Source organism: Oxyura jamaicensis, chromosome 5 (assembly GCF_011077185.1).
Source record: "Oxyura jamaicensis isolate SHBP4307 breed ruddy duck chromosome 5, BPBGC_Ojam_1.0, whole genome shotgun sequence".
In the NCBI taxonomy this organism is placed as follows: Eukaryota; Metazoa; Chordata; class Aves; order Anseriformes; family Anatidae; genus Oxyura; species Oxyura jamaicensis.
In genome coordinates this window covers 19,389,568-19,410,881 of record NC_048897.1, presented here as the reverse complement: position 1 = coordinate 19,410,881, position 21,314 = coordinate 19,389,568, and the positions used below count along the sequence as shown (strand labels likewise).

Genomic DNA, 21,314 nt, shown 5'->3' with positions numbered 1-21,314 from the left:
GCGAGGCCGGCCAGCTCGAGAGCTTATGGGGGTGAGGGGCTGGTTGAAAACTGCCCTGAGCTCACCCGAGGGCTGCAGCAGGGGACAGATCCCACCGCTATGTCCCTCGGCATGCCTGAGCTGCGTGACTCTGTAGCCAGCCTGGCGAGCCCCCGGGGTGCAGGAAGCCCCCAGCAGGGCCAGAGCCCCCGTGTGGAGCCCCCAGCCCCACGGGCTCCTCTCCCCCGGCTCAACAGGGACGCTCTGCGCCAGCCGCTCGCGTGCAGGCACGGCCGGCAGCCTGGCTGCGGGGCTTCGCAGGAACACCTGGAGGCCTGGGAGGCGGGGGGGGGGATTGAAACAGCGCCGTTAAAAATATGTAATAACCATCAGACGGATAAGCGAGCACAACGGCAGGTGGTAACTCCCCGTCACGGGCACGGGCAGCCGCTGCAGCGGGCTCCGGACCCTAGGCCCGGCCGCACCGGGCCCCGGCCGCCCCCTGGCGGCGGCTGCGCGGCCCCGCGGGAGGACGGGCCCGGGCCCGGGCGGGCAACGCGGCCGGAGCCCCCCGGCCCGGCGCCATCTTAGGGCCGGCCGGCCCACCGCGCCCGGCATGTTTCTGACAGGCCGATGAGCTCTCAGTGCTGTTTCGGCAGCAGCCCCAGCGTGCACCTCAGACGGCTACTGAAAAATAACCTGACGTTGCCCTGATAGAAGTGCAAAGGCAGACACAAGGGACCAAAACGCATCCCTGCAAGGCTTGCCTGTACTCAGTCGCAGCATAACTCGGTGCACCGTTTACGCAGCACAGCCCGGCAGCATGACTTGCCAGGAAGAAGTTAAAAGAGATCTGTTACACGAGGGGTTGAGCTGTGCAAGCTCCTTTCCTGCACAGCAGTAACTTGAGTTTCCATCCAACAGCAGCTAGGGAGCTGGCCTCACCAAGCCATACACCAGTGACAAGGTATTCTGCACCGTTTAGGAGAAAAAAAAATACAGAAAAAAAAAATACTGCTGGCAAGTCAGAGCTAAATCCATTTAAGCTAATTCAACCTAAAGTGAAAGCTCTCTTAAGAAACACTAAAAGCATGTGTGATAATGTTCTGCTAAAATTTGTCACCTACTCCTTTCTATACGAGTTATTTTTCATAGGAAGGCTGATTGCACACAAACCACAGGCACCACAAGGAAGGCATGTGATGGGGGTCATGCTAGCACTGCCCAGGAGGATGTTTTTGAAGCAACATTCCCCCTCTTGCCAGTACTTTGCCTCCCACAGACATAGTCTTGGAGGAGATGAATCAGGCTCTTCTCATGCAAAACTAAACCGGGACATAGGCTCCAACCGCTAACTGTGATCCAGTCCACCAGTTATATTTATTTAAACAGTTGCATTCTTTAGGCTGACGCAGACAGCAAGAAACACCAGGCCACAGCTTAAATCTGTCTTCTTGCTTGCCATCCCTAAAGCATTCTGGAACCTACCTCAGAAAGGAAGAGGTGCTTCTCACCTCTTCTTGTTCTTCCTTCCTTTTTTGATGTTGTCACTGTTAAAAATACAGCTGAAACCTCAGGTGCTGCTTGCAAGCATATCAGTTACAGATCTTTTGAAGTTTTCATTACACTTGCTAGCTTTTATTAGAAAGGACTCATGTTTCCCTAAGAGCATGTGGGACACCACTTGTTACATTTGTACTCTCCCCTTGTATTGATAACCTGGAGGCCTAATGCAGCTAGGCCTCATCTACTACAGGCAAACAGAAGCAAGTTCCAGGAGGTGGAAGATGATTTGTTTCAGGAAAAGAAGGAAAAAAAGGAACATTATTATTATTTTTCTGTAACACCTGGAGCTGTCTAATGAATAAGTCACCATTGTCTTTGAAAGATTCACTTCTAATTTGCAGGAAGATGATATTGCAATTCTCTGCGCTGGCATGAAGCAATTTGAGATGTCTGAGACCATACATTGTACAGATGGCAGCTGAGTATTTTTAAATTAGTATCAATGTATCAACAAGTGCTTCATACAAGCATAGCAATCGCAGGACTTCACACAATGCTGCACTTGGCTATCGTATCAAGGACTGCAGAAAGTCTGAAGTCACCAATTAAAACACCCTAGGGAAAATATTTTCCTGGGACATATGAAGAATAGAAAACTACTAAGCATAAAGCCAGTACTAAGTGTTCTATGACTTGAAAAAAAAAAGATTCAAAGAGAAGGGAAATTATGGTAAATACAGAAGCTGCACTTGAACAGAGACAAGAAAAACACTTTAACTTTAGGAACGGGTGCACATGGTACTCAATACTTCTGTAAGAGCATAAGAACAGGGATGGTGCAGTAGAAAAGGAACAGCGGAAAAAAACTACAAACCAAGATTTTCCTTTCAGCTACAAAAGAAATAATTTCAGAAGAGAATCTTTAATTAAAGGGTGGTTTGAGTAAACTCAGTAGATCTTATAGGGCATCTGTGAGAATGACAACTTAGGAGAATGTAATATGCAATAAATGACAACACGTGAAAAAAGTTTTTTATTTCTCAGTGTTTCTCCACTGTCAATACTGTCCTTTTGCTGCAACATGTTGCAAAAAGCTCTCTGCCTTTTCCATTTTCAACAGCTACAATATTTACAGGCTGTTTCCAGAAACACACGCAGGCACATACACACACTCACAGACACGCAGGTACATATATCCCTATCCCTGGCAAGGTATCCATTTGCTGGTAGAGGAAATACATATATTTTCATTGTCCATTAAAACCAATGCCATCCTCTCATTTACACTCTCCTCTCCTCTTACTCCTTCCTATTCAGCAGCTTGTTGTCACTTTTTTGGGGGTTGGTGTGGGGGGATCTTTATCTAAGTCGTTAACATATCCAGCTACTTGATCGCCGTCATCCAGCATTGTGGACTAAGTGTACGGGGAGTATCTTTTGAACCTGTACATACCAGAAGTCATACAAACTGCTCATATTCGGGTGTTTGTGACTGTGAGTGATGTATGTATCCTCCTGAACTCTTTTGGAGCAGCCATCTTAATCACCTCTTGGAAATATGCATATCATGCTGGGGTGAAACAAGCCACATGCTTTACTTTCCACCAAGGTGTTATGTACCCACTTTTTTACTAAGGCACCAGTAATTACCAGTGTAACTCCCGAAAGAGTCCAGCTTCACTGAATGTACTGCATTAGGTTATCAAATACCAAGCCAGACAAGAAAAGAATAGATGCCTATATAATAGGTATAAAACTCCTTAATAAAATTAAGTACATAAAACCTGTGGTGGTATAACCCCAAATCCAATATAAGTAGAATAATATTTGAGTAATATTAATTGTAAGAAATGAAATCTATCCTGCTCCATTTTTGTTAATGGAGAGTCCTGTAATTGAGAAAGATCTTTAAAGCAGTGTTTTTCTATCTACACTCCTAGGTTGTATGGTGTGTATTATCAGAGAAATGATCTGAAGTTGGATCTGATTGTAAGGCATCTCTTCTCCCCCCTCACCCTATTCCAGGCAAAGCTTTATGGCCACTTGCCAAACAGCCAAGGGCATGGATCTGTGCCGCAGCAGTTTTCATCTTTCACCTCACCAGTCATCTAGGCTTCTCAGAAGAGTTCTTCGGTTCCCACAAGGGTTGTGAATGCAGTGTTAAGGAGTGCCCTGGGGATAAGTTACACAGCTGGTGGGAAAACTGAGGTCACCACTCAGAAACATGCCAGATGTCCCAGCAAAGTGGCTATATGAACCATTCAATCTAGATGGAACTAAATACATATTTCTCCTTGTTCTCCTACCTACTCTGAAATAACTTCAGAGATGCTGAATCACAAGAGAATTCAGCACAATTATCACATACAGCATAAGTGGCACAATTATAGGTATTCATAGCGTCACATACACATCTCAGTTTTGTTTTGTTTTAAACTTCACACCATTTTAAAAAAAGATTTCACAGGCAAGTGAAGTATGAAAAGGCTTAAACAGCTTTGTTTTTAACTGATGGACACAAACCAATTAGTGCGGCTTTTAAACACTTTTCTGCAATTATTTGTTGTAGGAAGCAGTAAGCATGTATGTATACATAGACGCCACCTTTAAGGAAAAATGCGGAAACACAGATGGGGATCTCTCTGAAAGCTAATACAACAGGACTTAGCTGGAATGTTCTTATGGCAAGAAATTATCACACAATGGAAGTGGACAGAGCTAAAGCTCTCATCCATCCTAACAGGTTTTCATGAAAACTTAGGAAAAAACAAACCCATTCTATGCCGAGCTCAATCCGGACTGACAGGACTACTTTGAAAATAGTCATCCTATCTACACCCACAACAGGAGAAAAATACCATGTGAAGACAAAAAACAGAGAACAGAAAAGGACAACAAAATTATCTCCATCCAGAACAGTTTTCCACAGACAGATCTGTCCTGGGGGGAGGGAGAAGAAAACAAATGCTTTTGTCACTCTCACAATGGAACCAAGACGCAAACCTTGCACAAACCAACACACAAATCATATCAACCTTGAGAGTTCAGAATGCAGGAAAAATTAGGAAAAAAGTTAATTTTCCAAAGCCTTACAGAATAGTGGAATCGCAAATAGGTAACTTTTGTTGAGCAGATCCTGTACAGGTAGGAGCACTATGTAAACTGCTTCACAACAGGTGTTTGCTGAATATCTGAAAGAATCTATTAACCTCGTAACTGGCCACATTAAAATAAATTTTCTGAACGCAACACACTAAAAGCCTGAAAGAATTAAAAAAATATAAAGACCTATCAATTCTCTTTGTCCCTTAGGAAAAGCCTTTTTCTCATATGCTGTTTGCTGACCTAATTCTAGGCAGTTACATATTCTCTAGAATTGTTATGTTACCAAGTCATTAATTCCCTTCTCGTCTATTACCAGCAGGACAGTGGACATCGCCATCATCTCACACTGAGGACTCTGAAATTCTCACACTGAAGACTGTGAAATAGGCTGTTCAGTACCAGGGTTAACATACTGAAAGTTGTTTTATCTCTTATAAACTTGACTGAAGCAAGTGTCTATTTTGTTTTTCAGTCATTTGTTTACCTCAAGGCTTCAGTACAAGAAAAAAAAACTTTTCTGCAACTAATATCAAGTGGGTGCCTATTTCCAAACAATGTCTTATTTCTAAAGACCCTTTATGAAGCGATATTCTTAATGATACGGGAAACCCTGTAATTCACCTGTGGGAAAGGACACACAATAAAACCTTAACTAAAACATCTTCAATTTAAAACATACACATATTCTTTGTTCCTGACAGCAAAATTACTGGACTGCTGACCAAGCTTCATTTACAGTACTACACTTTCCGATACACAGGAGGTGAAGTTAACTACACTACCATGTGCACATATGATAAACTACGTGGAACAGCAAGATTATTTCAATGGTGGCAGACCCAGAACTGTGCATTTCTAACAGGGTTAAATATGACTGAATATACATAAGCCAAATAGTAGAATGCAATTGGAAAATGCACAGTACTTGAAGTATAAATTTGCATAGAGTACGACGTAAGCAAGGCCCCAGTATAATTCACTGGGAAGGTTTAACAATGGACCAGCTACCAGGCACACACCATTACCCTTTCATGGCTACAAAGCAGTGACTGAACTTAGAACACCAATAATTTCTAGGTAGCTGTTTCTTTCATTTTTTTTCCTCCTCATGCCATATAATTTCACTCTTACATTAGGTACTTAATGGATATGGTTTCTCTGATGTCAGAGAAATAATTCCAATAACCTCTGTGGTACATCAGAAGTCTCTTCTGGTTACATTACTCAGAGAAGCAAAGGTGACTGGGAAGAAGATGGCTGCTCCCAAAAGCTAGTTAGGACTGTGTGCAGATTCTGCACAGAATCCTACATAATTACAGATCAGAAACAGGAAACAATCACAACAGGTACGTTTTTTTCTTATGGATTAAGAGAAGTGAGTCATAGGAACTGCAAGTCAAAACCAAACCAGTTTCCCTCTCACACTCCCATGATAGTTCTGAGTTACGTGTTTCCCTGAATACACACATTTAAAAAAATACAATAAAACCTAGGATATGTAACACATGAATAATTCAACTTCACAGTTATAAATACTCAAATTACACTTACATAGAATATATAATCACAGAAAATAAAATTCAAGTCATAGAAAAGAATGAAGACTAAAGGGAAAGAAAAGGCAAGGTGGTAAAAGTGATACAAGTTTAGGGCTGTGCCTTCTATAAAAGCCTTTTAAAAGATTTTATTTTTAATTGAACAGAATCAAAAAACCTTCAAGTATCCAGGAAGGTCATCATGGACCTGCACCTACCCTACAAATCTCAGACAACTCTCTGCCAGAGAAGAGCTGATGAAACAACATAGCCAGCTCTGGGTGTAAAGAAGCAAGGTAGCCAAAGCCAGCTAAGGGAGGACAGATGAAAGATCATGTACTGGGGCCCACTTTAAAGCTGGACGTGTTGTATAGATTGGAGGTACCACTGCCACCACAATAGATTCTGATGTAGTACAGGGATACTCAGGTACATTTCTATATATTTGTTATTTTACCATTTATTGTGAAGAGAATGCAGCAAATGCACTTGTACGAAATACAGAACATAGAACCAAACCCATGGCACAGCCCTTACCATCAACATGTATATGGAGAGGGAGGGGATTAATCCCAAAGGCAATTTAAATAATGGTATTTTATATACTTATATTTATATATATAAATAAATGTTCTCAGCAATCTCAGGGTTGTTTTTAGTGCATTGCTGTAAAAAAATTAGTGCAGTTCTCATTAATGTTTTAGCTCATAAGGAATAAGAATCTATACATCTGTTCAGTCTCTTCTTGCCACTCCTGAAACCTTTACACTGTGTTTCACCAAACTGAAGGTTTGTAGTCAATTTCTTTAAAATAAGGTGGATGAATTCCACGCACTCTGTGACAAGACATGGCAATTTTTGGCAAAACAATTAGAAAAATATGAGGTGCTCTGATCTTAGAACCGAAAAGTTTGTTGATTTAAAGCATTACGCAATGCATAAACAAAATTTATAAACAAAAAGATATGTCTCAACAAATCTATCCTTCATGCAAATGTTTCTTCAGCAGCTAACAACTTAAAAATTTCTTACACTTGTTTATTTGGGGAAAGGGACTTAGACAAAGCTGTGTTTCAAGTCCTTTCCTACAACTGGACCGAAGTTATATGTCCTGGGAGCTGCTGCTTCTGGACCCTTCTCTTTTCTGAACTGCTGGAGAAGGGGAAGTTTAAGTCTTGGAGATTTACACTTCAGCCCCAAGTTCAAGGACTCCAGTTTCAACAACAGCAACATATTTATCTTCAATCTGAACCAGCAGGATGGTCTTATCTATGTGGGACCGACTACTTGGATCTCTGCTGCAAGGCACCCAGCGGTGAATCACCTGGAAAAAAAAAATCAAAATAAAACATGAATTTTGTAGGCAGAGCTGTCATTTCCCAATAATTCAGGGCCCTTGCAGGGCACAGGGAGCAGTAATACAAGCACTGTACTGACTTAGCCACTCACTTTTCAATAACCACATATCCACAGATGAGCTACTCAACTAAGACTGGCTGGAAATCTGCAGCTTACCTGACAACAGCTAGCCTTGGTTTTGAATTTCAACACAAACAACTTGACCCAAGTCAGAGCCAAACAGGTCAAAGTGAATAACAACTGGAAAAACTGCACACATACAGAGTCATGATATTTTGAAGTAATAATCTCGCAGCTGTAATATTTTTAAATTATCTCAGTGTTTGGCAAAACATAATGGCACAGAACTAGTTTATCTGTAGTTAGGTGTAAAATCTGTCTTCTCTAAGTCAAATCCTTTAGTCTAATTTTGTTCCTTACTGTGAATTTTAGGTTGTTTTAAAATGATTATTTTTTAAATTTTAAAATGTCTTCAAGTAATTTATGTATTACAAAGGAGTACGGTTTCAGAAACACTGCCACAAACTACTATCATATAGTTCCTTGGACCAAAAGAATTCAGGTATTGGGATCTGCTCCTTCCAAAGGATCCTGCCCGATACTGACTGACCATCAGAAGGTCTCTTCTCCATAATGGTTCTCGTATGACCAACTCCCCACTCAGCTCTTTTACATCCTTAAAGTCTGGATGCCCTAAAGGAACCAGAAGTATGTTCCAGTATCGTGACTTTCAGTATTTCCACCTCTATAGAAACACTGAGTTTGTCAGCTGTGGGAAAAGAACCCTAAATTCAAGCTAAGATAATGTAAAAAACCAAAAATGTTATATTAAATAAAACAAAATCCAGGACAACACAATTTGTAGAAGTTCTAATGATACAGGTGGGGAAAAAAGACAAAAATACAAGTAACCTACATCTTCCATGATAAAATCTAAAAGAACCTCCTTTTCCTCCCAGTCCTCTCTAAACCCAGCTGACAGCTGCAGATTTCTGACAGTGAGTAAGGAGATTCAGCTTTGTCCTTGGCATGTGATCTACACTGCATCCACAGGGAGAACATTTCAGACAGGGAAGCACAACATCTTTAGCTGCCCCTTGTTTGATGCAACAGCATGGTATTTAAGCAGTCTGTTTGAGTCTGACTTTATCAAATTCTGTTCATATGCTGTCCTATAAAGTAATATTCCACCCCAAGATACATATATCATTTCCTAGTAAAGTCCAAGTACTATATCCTTGTTGTTCAAGTTAAAACTGGTGCCTTTGAGATAGTCAGGGGATGACTCCAAAAGCCTGAATATAAAAAAACTCCTTAAAAATTAAGTGCATATATGCACAAGTTGTACATAAATTATAACTCCCTACGACCATCCCCCTCCACACTCAGTTTTACCATCTGTTCTATCATGATTAGCATTTATTTAATGCTGATAAAAGGAGCAACTCGGACATTAGTTAGAAGATTACATTTTTAATATTTTCTATGGTAACATGCAAAATGATGTCACTAGATAGTGAAGATGTGACAAGTATCTCCTGAGGGTTGCATGCTAGTATCAGGGGAAAAAAAAGCTCCCTAGCTCAAATATAAATCAGAATATACCTCGAAGTTCTGGAAAAGGAAGTAGCTCCAATCCAAAGATATCTACTGAATTTAATTCCCTTGAAGAAACCTTATGATATATTTGTGCAGATTGTATGCTCATCAAAATAAGAATTATAGTTAAGAGAAGTGTTTCCTCTACTATGTAGAGAAGTCTTAAGTTAGTTAAGACTACATACTGGTCACAAATGAAAAGCTTCCCCTGTATTACCACCCACAGATATAGATGAGTATTAAATAAGGGCCTTATTGTCACCGTCAGCACTAATACAGCCTACTCCTCACAATAATTAAAACACTTTTTGACACTTTATACAGTTCAAGAAACCAGATACAGAACACACAACTTACTGCTGTGACTCCCAACCTTTGTGTCATAATTCAATTACTGAATCCCTATCCTATGTCCCTATGAAAAAAAAAAACAAACCATGTGGCTGTCTATTCTCATCCATTTCCCTTTTATTCCTGTCTTCTATCATTCTCTTCCCCTTCCTCTTTTGCTTGTTTCTGCTTTTGGCTACTGCTTCTTTTCCTTTTTTATGCAGCAGGAAAATCCATATGCCACTCAGAATGTGCCCATTATTGTTACATAGGTAATACCAGGAAATGTGTTTTTCTGCATCCAAGCTTCATATGAAGAGCACTGATATAATAATGCTCTGGCTGGTAAACTGTTTGATAAGCAGCATTCCAACAGGTAGCAATCAGTTCTGCCTGTTTGCAGGAGGTGCAGGATCAGAAAGGAAAGACCATCCTAAGAACTAATAGCTTTTCTGATACTACATTTACTACAGGCAGCTGAAGCAGGCAATGGAAACTGTGTCATCAAGTTAAATCCGCTCCTCCTAATCACACATGGGATAATCCAGTGCTTTTCCCCTTTCTTCTTAGGTTAAAAGATATTATTCTAAAATCCTGCCAGTATACTGCACCAAAAGTAGGTAAAAAACATCCAGAACAGTAGCTTAATCTTTCAGTAACAATCACTGTACATGTCAACATGCTGCAGTGTGCAAAACGTGCTGAGCTCTTAAAAAACATACAGCAGTTGCCCAGTACTACACAACATGATTCATGATTCCAGGACACATTTCAGTATGACCTTTTACATTCATCATCTTCAGGGCATTCTTTTTCTGCAGTAGCTAAAAAGGAAATCCCAGAAGCCTAAGATCTAAACCTAACTTAACTGTGAATGTTCACAATAGCATTCTACTCCTAGATGTTACATACAAGTAAATCCTACTGCCTTACGGAGGGGCTGTCTAAAATCAGGATACCTCAGTAAAAAAGAAAATCCCCCGAGAGCTGCCTTTTTTTAAAAACAGTTAAAGACAGACTAATCAGTGAATTTTTATTTCCCTATGCAGATGTAACACCCCTAGGGAAAAGGTGTTGAGTAATATGCTTTTGCAAGTTTTAGTTACTGAGTGTTTCCTTCTTGAAGGAAAGGAAACACCTATTATATACCTGTTATATACTCATTATATAATAAAGACATTTCAAGTCAATCTACTTGGCTCGATTTTCATCAGAATAATTTCAAAAACTAATACTGTTAACCATTCAATTAAGGACTGGTTGGTAAATTGACCCTCAGTATTTGCTCAGGGATTACCAGTTTAAGGAAAGCAAAATGAAGGCTGGATGAGTAAATGCAATGCCTGAGGTAACAGTTCATGACAAGAGCTGGAAGAAGGCAAGGAAGGAGAGGTGGCTGACAAAATTTGAATTATCTTGTATCTTTCGGATACGGTTGCAGAAATATTCCTCTGCTCCAATTTAGAACTCTAGACTTGCTCTTCCAGCAACATTGACTTAGAAGACAGCCACTGATCCAGCTTACTAGTACATGCGTCATTGGCCTTGACATCTAGGCAGACTGCCATATAATCAAGACACTGCCTTTATTTTTAATTAGCTTGTCAACTTCTAAACAGAAAACTTACATGGCCTTCCATGCCTTCCTGAGGACTCCAATCTTTCCAGCTGTTTCTTCCAGCTTTTAGCCGTATCACCTCATCTGGCCACTGCAGCTCTTTCCTTTTTGACACGTTGATCCCTTCCAGTACTTGACTGGGATCCATTAACTATAAGTAGGAATTGAGTTTTGACTGTTAGTTCAGCCAAAATTTAAAAGAAACGGATTAACTGTAACGTTTTGCATACTTCAGACAACTGACTTCACCCCATAAAAATGAATTTCTGATCCCAATGTTGCACACTCGAGCTCCAGACTATGAAAAAATAAACTCAAGCAGCAGAGAATTTTGGAGTTAGGCTATGGTTTCAGACAGAAATGACAATATATTGGTTCACTGCTGCCTGGCACCCCTCCTCACCCCTTCTTTCAGTCACACTGGCCCATGAAAGAGTCTGAACTGTCACAAAATAACCATCAGCAGTACGTGGTCCAGTAGCAGCATAGAGTTTAGTGACGGCAAGCTGTTAGGACTGGCTCATTACTTCTAAGAGAATGGTATCCTAAACATGGGCTTGGAGAATTTGCTGGTAGGCTGAGAAGCTATTTATCTGCTAGCATGGTTAGCTGAGACCCACACATTGTTTTGAAGTAAATGAGCATTTCCACAGGAGCAGCAGGAGAGAATTCCTGAAAACTTCTTCCTATTTAAAGACAGAAAGTAAGGACATGAAGAACTGCTTAACATCCACTATACAAGGGCATACGTCAACTTGGTTTAGTTCCTCTGTTTGAGGAAGACACAGTTTCAATAAGAGGGCCCTTGCCTGCAAACAAGAGCTACTAAGCAGAGACCTGCAAAATCAGTTAACTTAATCTAACTTAATTAACTTAGTTAACTATGCCTAAGGATGCAGCTTAATTTAAAATGAACAGATGTCAGCAAGGAAGTCAACTTAGTCACAATCTGTCTTATTAAATACTACTACTTGGTGTTTCTCTGCTAAATATACTGTCAAAGACATGTATGTGGGGCTAATAGAAGCAAGAAGGGCAAGTACACACTTCTGGGTTTTCAAAGAACTAGTATGGCTGCCAATAATTAACTTAGTCATTGGGGTACTGTTTGCTGCTCAGTAATCTAGACTTGTGGTAATAACCAAAGAATACACATGTATGTAAAATGAAAGTGACAATGTTTTTGTTTTTACACTTTTGTGGAAAACCTACTTGGTTTGAAAAAAAAAAAAACAAAAAACTAGTTGCTCTCAGCCCTGCAGATAAAGATTTTTAGCTTTACATGTTGTTATGAATAAAAACAGACTAAGCACGGAACAAAAGTGAGTTCAGCTAATATTTTCAGAGCTGTACTACAGGAAAACAAAAAGGTAATGTAAACAGGGATGTCTAAGCATGCAGGAAGGCTTCTTGTCCAGAAAAGCTTTTCCTTACATTCGTTCTCCAGTTGTAACTACACAACAGTTACATATTAAGACATTCCAGACTGTGTATGTATTTAAAAACACTGATTTCAACACCATACAAGATAACACTAACAAAATCACATGGCTAAGGAAGCATAGATTAATTTGTTCTTCTGGGCTATTCACCTGGATTCTGTAAATAACGTCATCCTTTTTGGCTTGCATTTGATTTGCAGGGCTTGCATTACCACCCGACTGAGTTTCAGTAGCATTACTTCCTCCTTCTGTCCCTAGAAAGCCCACAAGGGCATGCTGTTTACAGGCTGGGATGCTTTGGCTGGAGCTGCTAGAAGAGGGCAGGCCGTGCTGCGCGCTGACCCCAGTCTGGCCAGTAGGTTCCATTTGGTTGACCATAGATAGGCGGGACTGGATGGATGATGGGAGGTTACGAAGGGATATCTGGCTGGTGGAAGAGCGCCGACAAGGCACAAAGCCTGTTGTGGACGTGCGAAGAGATGAATGACGACTGCCGTAGCAATAAGATGAATGGCTAGCTACTGAGGCACGGGCAGGGGAATGTCTCACAAGGCTTGACTGCACAGAGTGAGAACTGTGACTGGTGCCTAAAAATAAAGAGATACAGAATCAGAAGAGCTTGATAAAGCCTCCCACACGCATTAGATTTATGATACACACAAGTTTTAGCACTTAGGTACAAAATTGATGGATTGAATCAATAGCTGAAACAGTGGTACTGCAGGAAAGGGTACCCGCTGGACTTGTAGAGCAGACTATTTGAGTACATTTAATTCATCACATCTTGGAATCCCATATTCTGTTCTACTCACAATCCCTGCAAGACAAATAGCTCAAAAAAGTGCTTCTGCCTTGCTCTTTCCACATTAAGAACTTTTTCTTAGTGTTAAAGTTCCCAATACTGAAGATAGTATAGCAGGTAGAGACATTCATGTTTCAGATACAAAGAGCATCTTTCAGATGCTCAAATGAACATCCAAAACTGGATCAGAGAATTTAATGCAAACAACTGTTTTTTAAACATGAAGAAAACTTTAACACATTTTATGTGGAAAAAAATAGTTTGCGTATTAGTGTTATTCCTATATTAAGCAACTGTATATACCTCTTAACAGCTGCAAACCTACATGACGTTGTGTAAAAATCAAAAAGTTTCAGTACACTCAGCTCCATACATAGTTCTATTCTTTAAGCAAAGGCAGCATTTATAAACTTTCTTCTCAGTTTTACTGCTTATCATCTCACTAACTTCAGATCAGTACAGATTCAGCTAGAATTAGCTAAAACACTATAAAAATAGACAATCCATTCTACTGTATAAATAAGAACTAGAAAGAATCACAAAGTGTCAAGTTTAACCTTAGCAGACAGTATGACAGAAGTTAAAAGATCAATCAAGCTGTAGAGATGTGTTGCAAAACGTTACTTAAACTATTTTGGCAGTGTAACTGAACTCTTGGTTAAGTCTCTATTTAGGAACTTTCCATTGCACAAAACAGCACTGTAGTTTGAGATGAATCCAGCAGGTGTTAATAATACATAATCAAGGTTGGTTTGTTTGGCTGGTTGTCTTTTCTTTTAGCCTAGGCCTGATTCAAAGAGCAGAAAAGCCAGTTCTGGCTATAGGATTGTACTTGCAGAAGATTATCTTGTTTTATTTTAATGATACCTAGAGTAGCTGGATGAGTTGGTGGGTGAGCTGCAGGAAGAGCTGTGGGATGAGGTGCAACAGGAGGGTGCTGTACTGCTCCAGGTCCCTGCCCCGTAGTTGCATTCCCTCCTCCTTGTGACATGCTGCTCTGCGACTCGTTGATGGTGGCATTGTTACTTGTGCAAGAAGCCCCACCTCCAGCATCTGAATCTTCAATATTTCCACCACTGTTACAGCCAGCTCCACAACCTTTCCTTAGTCTGAAAACATAATGCAATTGACATTAAGTCAGGCCACCTGAACATCAGGATTCTAAAAAAAAGTACTTTATGATGACAAGAAAAAGGCTTTACTCAGCACAATCTGTAGAGAAAAATGTATCTGATATTAGGGAATATTATTTTCTCAGAATAGACTTTGTAAGTATAAATGTTGTTTTCTAGGAGATTGCCATTTTCTTCATGACAGCCATTCAAGTAACAGTTATGATAAGCCAAGAGTTTAGATAAAATAGCTTTTTAAAAAAAAGCCAACTCTGAAGTGATAAAATTCTCAATATAAAATGCTGGAAGAACATCTTGGTTATTTTATATTAGTTTAATAAATTTATGCTCTTTAACATATCACTCATACATGTAGTCTTACACTGCAGAAGTCTTTTGTCTATTTAGATGAGCAGGAAAACAATATTTACTGTTGCTGGGTTTTGTTTTAATTTATTTGGTTTCTTGTTACTTTGAGGGACTACTCACAGTTGTTTGAAACACATATTGCAATTATTTGAATCATGAAGTTTTGTATGACTTTTGAACATTCAGATAACAGGTTAGCCAACACCTTCCATGGATATTATCATAAAGGCTTTTCATCAGGTAGTTTGCACTAGTAAACTTCTGATGGACACAATACAGCATATTCCTTCTTCCTTTCAATTGCTACTTTTTACTCTTCCTTTCTTTCTGTCCCACCCAAAATACACCAAGAAATTCCTTCCAATTTTATTCGCCCCTGGGATCCAGAAAAGCTTAGATGCAAACACTGCTCTGTGTTACTCTTTTCACCTGTTGTGCTATCCACAGCCAGACAAGCAGATGGTGATAGAAGACATACACCACAGACTGTAATAAACATGGCACATTCCAGGGTGAAGCAGCATGTTCTGTTCTGATGTGCTGTAGATGTCTAAGTGTAAATATGACCATCAGAACTGCATCAAGACTGCTGCCATTGATGCCTTTGCAGCCACTGTCGTAAGGGGCCAGAAGTGAAGTAAAAGTTCCTATGGCCTATGAAATGCATCACAGCAAGAGTTTGTATTGAGCTACCAAGAGGTGAATGGAAAGTAAATCACACTATTACTAGTTACTTGTTCTAGCTCTGACATACAGGATATTTATAAGCATTCATACAATTCTGAACAATAATTAAAGCTTGAGTTATTACATATAGGCATACTCTAACACCATTAATATTGGCACTTGCACACTGCATGTTTACCAGGCAGTAATTCTGTTTTTCTGATTAGACAGTAAAATTAACAATACCAAAAAAGTAACACAAGTTGCATTGTCTCATCAGATCTGACATTAGAACTGTAGTAGTAATTCTTGCACCCAGACTTTGTCCTCTGTTTTGTTCTAAGCTGTCACTCAGTTTGTAGCTTAATTCTTATATGCCTTGAAGATCAACTCATTCTGCCAGGGTTAATCTTCAGTTTAATCTCCACTTATCATATTCTACAGATGTACTCAAAATAAAAGTTAAAGCTTGCTTTAACGCAACTGAATACCATAAATTGTGCCCTTCTGGCATGTACGAGACTAGTTAATGACATGGCATCGTGAATACATAGTGAGAACTCACCATTTTTCCTCAACTCACCTGTGCCACGTAGACACTATGAAGTTTCTTATATTTCCTAAGCTGATAGCTCCCCCAAGAATCTCCTTAAGCTGTTCATGACTATCTGAATAGGAAGTAGTCAAAGGTGAGACATAGATGGGGTATCCAATTGGCTGGTCACAAGAAGAGTTGATCATATTCCTCAGAGCTTGTTTTGCATTTTGGATACTTCCTCTTTCTGGATTGCGATTGCGCAGGAAGACAAGTTCCTGCTGTTGTCCTGCCCACAGGCCACGCACACACTCCTTATTCACCTGCAAAAGAAGCAGCCAAGTAAGAAGGCTGTGTCAAAGTGAAACAGGGAGAGCATGAGCAGACTGCTCTGCCTTTTACAGATTTCTACAAGTGTACACGTAGAACTACACTACAGAACTACAACCATTCATATTCACTAAAAGGCTGAACTGACAGATAGATTTGAAGTCAGGAACTGATTTCCTGATGAAATACTTCTATGAGATGAAGCTGCCCCAGCAATGATAGGCCAGTAACAGTAAGGTAATGATCTGAGTTAACATAACAGTTTAGTATAATTAAGATATACCACGACATACTGTCATTTTGTGGAATGTACACAGAGCTTACCTTAATGACCCTGAAACTGAGATATCGCTTATTCAGCATAATGATTTTATATTCGTTGGTGCCATCATCCATCACATGACGCAAGGCAAGTAGGGAGGGAGAATTGGAAAGAACAGCACTCCTCCAAGCAGGGTCTCCTTCATGTGCTATAACTAGATTTTCTTCGTGGGTTGTTATGGCTTCATAGAGGACAGAAGGATCATCATATTCATCTGGAGAAGTGAAGTGATCCTGTTTCCAAGAACATGTTTGGTAAGGTGTGAATGACATTTCAGATGTAACTACATATAAAAAGAAAACTCACACCTCAGGAAAGGTTTGTTTCCTATAACTTAAAAATAATGATTGAAACGAGCTGCCTATTATTTATTCAAGTAAGTTTTTTTAGTTCAGTTTTACACTGGATTTATAGGCTCACAGAATGATTTGGGGGTGGAAGGGACCTTAAAGATCACCCAGTTCCAACCCTCTGCCATGGGCCAGGACACCTCCCACCACACTAGGATGCTCAAAGCCCCACCCAGCCTGGCCTTGAACATCCAGACACCAGACATCCACAACTTCTCTGGACAAGAGATTCTAGTTAATATTACATATATTCATATTGAAACCAAAATGCTTTTGCTGGCAGCCTTTTTGTTTACTCATAAGTATTCAGCTGCAAAACTCGCCAAGGTAAAGCACTATTAAGGCTTGCATGAAGATGCTACAGGAAGAAACATGGTAAGTTTTATCTGTATTTTCTACTAAAAAGTTCATATTAATTCTTCATGACAGACTATTTCAGCAACAGATACTATCACACAACTTGTATTACTGACAGTCAAGTAAAACCACCAAATTTGCAAGTTCAATTCAGTATTCAGCCATGTTACTCTCAGATAAAAATGGAGGGGCTAATAGCTAAATTCCCAACCCTGCCCGAAGCCTCAATATGGTATTACATTGCAAGTGAATAAAATCCCATCATAGATTAATAAAGTTATGTTCAGAAAAAACTGTTAGTATTCTTCAATGTTTATATTTTCCTCATTTTATTCTGTGACTTAAACCCATTTTAAACGGTAGCCCAAAATAACCGAGAACATTTCTGAATTGTTCCAGGTGTACTTCTGCAGCTTTCAGCCAAGATTTTGCAATTATTCCATTTTGCAACATGTACTTTTAACACTTATATGCATTCTGTTAAATTCAAGGAGTTCCTTGTGTTATGTGAAGGAGTTGAATCAATCACTGCCAACTTTGGGAGACTTTGAAAATGTGCAATGAAGGCAAAAACCGCAACTCCAATTACTATTAAAAAAGCTCAGTTAATATTTACCTGGTTGCTATTACTTTCAAGCACTGTTCTTCTAGAGTACTAACGCTTCCCCCCACACACAGCTCCAAGAACTTATTGCTCACATTTCTTGCACTTGCTAACCTTAGTTAACAGACTTGCTAGAGAGAATTCAGGACTGTTCAGCTTCACTCTCACTAAAAGACCAACCACAATTTCATCTTATTGAAATGCAAGCTGTTTCTTCTCACCCAAAACTTTACTGGCAGAATGAATGAATAACACTAAAGAGCCTGTTACAACACTTCAAAAGAAAAATTAAAAGCACGACTCTCATTGGACAGCTAAAGAGGGCTATGCAGCTTTGAATAGCATGATAACCATGTAAGCCAGATACATATTTGTGGAGAGGGGGAGAGGGAGGGAAAATATCAGATTGATTGTTCATAACAGAATTATCTCTAGACAGATATGAAGCAGAGTATGAAATACTCTGATCCACGTTTGATGTAATTTTCAAGCTCTGAGCATAAACTGCATTCCCTTTTTCTCTACATCACTTTCCAGATGAGCTGTAATAAAACAAAGGACAATATGGGATGTTTACTCATTTTCAATTGTCTGCTTCTGTAACATGCACTTTTTTTTTTGGGAGGGATTTTTATTTTTCTCCCTCTACTTTCCCTGGAAACTTGGATCTTTTAATCTGATGTCTCAGTGGTAAGGTGTGATGATACAAGGCCAAGTGTGCTGGCTGTCTTTATATACAGCACTACCTCCGCCTACATATCTTTAGACATTAATTTTTTGGGGAAAATGGTCATCCAAGCTCATCAATAAGAGCTGAGTGCCCTGAGTATCTCTCTCAACATTTTACCTTTAAAAGGGAGAATATACAGAAATAAAGAGCTGGGGACAGTTTCCTGGCAAATATCTCACCTGATGTAGTTTAAGTGACATTCGTATTCCAGGAACGACTACCTTCCTCAGCAATTCCATGTCAGCAAAGATCCATTCATCTCGAATTGAAGATATACGAAAGTCACCCTTAAATAGGGCATGTAGGCCATACAAGAAGGATTCCAGGTTACTGTTGAGAGGAAGAGAAAAGTCAGCCCAAATATTAACACAAATACTAACATTTCCACAATTATCATTGACAAGAGCACAAAATACTATGCTGTACAGAAAGACACAATTCTTCTCTATAGAGAAGAGAAGACCGGAGGAAGATGGAACATATGCATAAACATGTGTAAACAAAGCCTAGACACGAGGTGTCTATGTACACTAAACGTGATGAAACCACATATGCAACAGACTGTATTTATATGAACTACAGTAAACAAATTCTGAAAAATGCCTGATTTTATTCTGGAGATTATTAAAAGATGAAACTTTTCAGGGAGTATACCATAGTGGACCAATCAAAGAGGAGATGGAGGTGTAGCTTCACTTGTGGATGGTTTTAGCACTGAATACAAGTTTCAACAGCTTCTTCATACTCAAAGGGATTATTTCCTTTTATGAAGCTAACAGAGTGAGAAATCAAATGCTCCAAAAATTCTTGTGACTGTGTATCTGCAAGACCTTAATGGGACAATTCGCTGGTACTTAAAAAGAAACAGTAAACTGTTTCTTGAATACAAAGAAAAACAAAGTAAAATAGTGTTTTTGTTTGTTTTAAGTCAGTATCCAGCTAACCAGTAGCTTCCACATCTGATTGTATCTAGTTACTTTGTTTAAAAAACATCACCTTGCAGTTTCCTGAAACACATAGCTATATTTACATTGGCTTTCTAAAGCATGTTGAAAGTGTCATTCTACAAGACAGAGGTTTCCGCATAATGAGAGAGTTGAGCTGAAGGAGACCTGTACAAAACTGTTTACTACAGAGCCACCTAAAACATGAAGCTTATCACAGTAGTCTGCTTTAAGTTCCATCAAGATGTATGCGTTGATTTTAGCAAGCCATCCTCTTCTTATTTACAAGTAGGGTACACACTTGGAGTGGCGAAAAGGAGCACACTTTCAGAACTCAATTGGTTTGAGTTTTTCCATCAGATATCACTGGTGCTTTACCACACCAGAACTCACCTTTCATCAGTTCTATAAAACAAAATGCTTGAATTCAAGTTACCCCTTTTGCAGTTTTTCAATTATGTTTTGCTGGCTGTTAGAATGAAGACAGGTTATGTGGCATATCCATCCAGCTTAAGGAAGGATGAAATTGTATTTTATTTTCTTTCATGAAGAGATGTTTATGCAACACCTAACCTAGGAATCCAGAGCAATTTTGAGAAAGGCAAGCTTAGAACAAGATTTTATTACCTAGACATATGATGTGAAGCTGTTCCCAATGCTCTCCGCCCCAGAACACACAGTCCATAACAGAGTGTAACAAGGGGTGAATCCTTACTTGAATCCAGTGGCTTGCAGTAAGGAGGGAAAAAAAAAAAAAAGAGAGGGTGAATGGAGTGAAAGAATTGCCACAGAACTGTTTCGCCTAAAGGAATAAAAAGCCACACAAAAAATTATCTATGTAAGCGTACCTACCCCACCAATCACTTATTCAGTTTTTAATTAGGAATTCTTTTTTAAAAAAAGTCTTGCAAATACTCTGCATATTTGCAAAGGCAGACACCCATACTATATATGAAAAAAGAAACAGTAAGCTGAACAGATGTAAGCAACTTTTCTCATGGATACTGTGTATGTTGTATGAAAACTTGCTGATTAGCAAGATTATGGCATTAAGACAAAATATTTTTAGTGAATAACATGGATTCTGATTTAGTGGTTGGGAGTATATGATTCTGAGTTAATTGAAAGTTTCCCCAGACTACACCTTATTCAAGGAGACACTCATCCTCAGCCCAAAGCCATTTATTTGTAGCTCTAAAAGGTATATACTGACCTACAAAATAGTAGCATGCATCTAAAAGATTAAGTCTGATTTTCAATACCTACACAAAATGCTTCACAAGATAATCACTTAATAAAAGAAAAAGACTTTCTTTGGCTTTCTTTAAGATGGGCTACTTAATCATTCAACAAGTGAAATCAAATTATATTCCTGTTCTTTAATCTCAGTCAATTCTTGCTCATTCTCAAATGCAATGCTGCTTAGAAAACATTACATACAGCTTTTTGTAGAGTCGAAGCATTCTTCTACTGACATACTAGTGCCCTTATTTAAAGGGTGGGAAGATTTGGAGAGAGGAAACAAATTGGATATGGGATGATCGTCCACAAGTCAAGAGTTCCAGTGGTTCAAAGCAGAGGTATAATATGAATGCTAATAAAGAAGTAGTTAATCTTATCTGGTGACAGGTTTCTATTTTAGGGTTACTTTGGAAACATTAGCATCTAAACACCCAACATTACCTTTCTCTATTCAGATAAATGGCTGAGCAAGTTTCTA

General features: G+C 39.3%; 1 protein-coding gene across 8 annotated transcripts in view; it reads right to left on the bottom strand.

Annotated features, from left to right (window-relative positions):
- Positions 1–2,505: 2,505 nt before the first annotated feature.
- PCNX1 (pecanex 1) overlaps positions 2,506–21,314 on the bottom strand; it is an 86,905-nt gene continuing 68,096 nt past the window's right edge. For all 8 annotated transcript variants that reach the window (XM_035327096.1, XM_035327090.1, XM_035327091.1 and 5 more), the window contains 8 exons: positions 20,222–20,322; positions 18,830–18,980; positions 16,612–16,842; positions 16,006–16,280; positions 14,143–14,384; positions 12,624–13,060; positions 11,042–11,182; positions 2,506–7,449 (listed from right to left, as the gene is read on the bottom strand). In XM_035327096.1, coding sequence (XP_035182987.1) covers positions 7,309–7,449; positions 11,042–11,182; positions 12,624–13,060; positions 14,143–14,384; positions 16,006–16,280; positions 16,612–16,842; positions 18,830–18,980; positions 20,222–20,322 — 1,719 coding nt within the window. In that variant the 3' untranslated portion in view covers positions 2,506–7,308. The remainder of the gene's footprint in view (positions 7,450–11,041; positions 11,183–12,623; positions 13,061–14,142; positions 14,385–16,005; positions 16,281–16,611; positions 16,843–18,829; positions 18,981–20,221; positions 20,323–21,314) is intronic.